At 52.7% G+C, this 2,511-nt stretch overlaps 1 gene segment (V, D, J or C); it reads left to right on the forward strand.

The window, feature by feature from the left end:
* The first annotated feature begins 961 nt into the window (after positions 1–961).
* On the forward strand, positions 962–1,615 carry LOC112616845. The segment is given in 2 exon segments: positions 962–1,068; positions 1,194–1,615. Coding segments are annotated over 2 exon segments (468 nt in total).
* The last annotated feature ends 896 nt before the right edge of the window (positions 1,616–2,511 follow it).

Genomic DNA, 2,511 nt, shown 5'->3' on the forward strand with positions numbered 1-2,511 from the left:
CCTGAGGACAGACGCTGGTTAAACCAAGTTGAAGTTTTAATTCTTCCCATCTTCAAAGACTGAGCATCTTTGCTCTTTTTGCTCGTAAGTGAAACACTCCAGAGTCATTTGCCAGGATCTGCCGCAGATGGGCACTCAGTGCTTTGAGTACAGACTCCTAGGCAAGATCCCTGGTCACACTATCCAAATGATTATGACTGCCAATCTGGGGAAGTAGAGAGAGAACAAGGATTTACCAGAAAAACCCTCTGGGAATGTCTCCCTAGGGCATCCTAGAGGGAAGAGCTCCCTTTCTCCTCAGCGCTGCAGGATCCACAGAGGAAGGAGAGCTCTGGCCAACAGGACGGAGCCATATGAGAGGAGAGGACCCGGTGTCCAACACAGGAGGGGAAGTGAGTCCACGGGGCTGGTCCCCACTCTGGGCTTGATCCTGAAATAAAAGGACTTTGTGTAGACATCACCTGAGCCCTCTACAATGTACAGCCAAAGAACCATGGACAGATCCACTCCTGAGGAGTCCGGTAGAGTGTGAAGACGGCCCTGAGGTCACAGGAGGGAGACAGGGGAGCCACCTTACTAGGTCTGCACTTGAGAGTGGGGGCAGTGGACAGAACGGGAGGTGGGGGGAGGCAGTGGTGTATCTCAGAGGCTCTGGTCGCCTTATCATAGAACAGTTTGCCTTAGTCTGGACACTAGGGGGCGCTTGGGGACCATTTCTGAGAAGACTGGGGCTCATCAGAGCAGAACCAGGCACCTGCCCTGCCTGATGTCCTCTGCTCAGGGCTGACAGCTGTGTCCTGTGTCCTCCCCACGCCTGAGACCACAAAGCTCCACCCCTGCCACCCCCTGGCATCCTCAAGCCCAGGAGCCTGACCCAGGGTTCGGGGTGGGGTCACAAAACTGGGGGGTCTGATTTGCATGGATGGACCTCCCCCTCTCAGAGTATGAAGACAGGGAGAGATGTGGGGGAAGCTCAGCTGCAGCTGTGGGTAGAGAAGACAGGACTCAGGACAATCTCCAGCATGGCCTGGTTCCCTCTCCTCCTGATCCTTCTCACTCACTGTGCAGGTGACAGGATAGGGGACCAAGAGAGGGGCCCTGGGAAGTCCTGGAGCCCTGCTTTCTCCTCTTTTCTCCTCTTTTCTCCTTGTGTCTCTTGTCAATCACCATGTCTGTGTCTCTCTCACTTCCAGGGTCCCGGGCCCAGTCTGTGCTGACTCAGCCACCCTCAGCGTCTGGGGCTCCCGGGCAGAGGGTCACCATCTCTTGCTCTGGAAGCGGCTCCAACATTGGAAGTAATGATGTATACTGGTACCAGCAGTTCCCAGGAACAGCTCCCAAACTCCTCATCTATGATAATAATCAGCGGCCCTCAGGGGTCCCTGACCGATTCTCTGGCTCCAAGTCTGGCACGTCAGCCTCCCTGGCCATCAGTGGGCTCCGGCCCGAGGATGAGGCTGATTATTACTGTGAAGCATGGGATAACAGCTTGAGCGGTCCCACAGTGCTCCAGGCCCAGGAGGAAGTAAGACAAGAACCTCCTTCCTCCTCTGCCAGGAGGGTGAGCTCCCGACAGCTGCTGCTCAGGCCTGGCCTGTGGCCTCTGCTGCTGTAGCTTCCCCGATGGATGCAGGGGCATCCAGGGCCCTGCCTGAGAGTGGAGGCTCCTCCTCCTCTTTAGTTCTCAGAGTCAGGACCAGGGCATCCAGGAAACAGAACATCCTGCTCCCTGCAGCTTGGGACTCAGGGTCTCTGCACTGAGGTCCTGGGCTGAGGTGGCAGGTCCGTCTGTGTCATCACAGACCCACCTCTGATGGGGAACCTGTGTCTCCATCATCCTCCTTTTCCCATTTCCAGGAGTTTCCAGAGTGCTGTTTTCTTCCCCTACTCCTCAGTATGAATCCCTGTGCTTCCTTTCTCCCCAGCCCATTCTTTTTTAATAAAACTCCTTTCATGTAGGAACAATGCGCATCTAATATACCAACCAGATTTATAATAGGAAATTAGAAAATTTTGGCATTTTTGAAATCCTTGAATACATCACCACCAACAGGGAGCTATGCAACCTGTGACCAACCCCAACAACCCCTCATGACCCTTTGTCATCTCCCTCCCTCCCTTCCCCAGTGCTCTCCTGTGCAGCCACAGATCTGTCTCTGTCACTGTTGTTTGGTTTCCATTTTTTGGAATGCGTCAGTGTTATCAAACACTATCTGCCCATTTGTTCTGGCTTTTTTCAACTGCAAACTTCTTTTGAGACTCTTCCTGTTCTTGCTGAATTGCACCCATCCCATAGAGGGTTCCTTACTACCTTTGAGGGCCGTTACGTTGATTATTCCTGATTTTGTTTACTTATTGTAAAGTTTGAATTTTTCATCCTTCAAAAAGAAACTCTTGGAGTGATGTTCATCTCAGGGGACAGGAGAGTATGTGAGGGCTTGTCGGGATTCTTGCATCTTCATCTCTTGCCTCTGGTTCTCTCTATAGTGGAAGAGGTTCTCATATTCTATA

This window comes from Theropithecus gelada, unplaced genomic scaffold (genome assembly GCF_003255815.1).
Source record: "Theropithecus gelada isolate Dixy unplaced genomic scaffold, Tgel_1.0 HiC_scaffold_1094, whole genome shotgun sequence".
Lineage (NCBI taxonomy): Eukaryota > Metazoa > Chordata > Mammalia > Primates > Cercopithecidae > Theropithecus > Theropithecus gelada.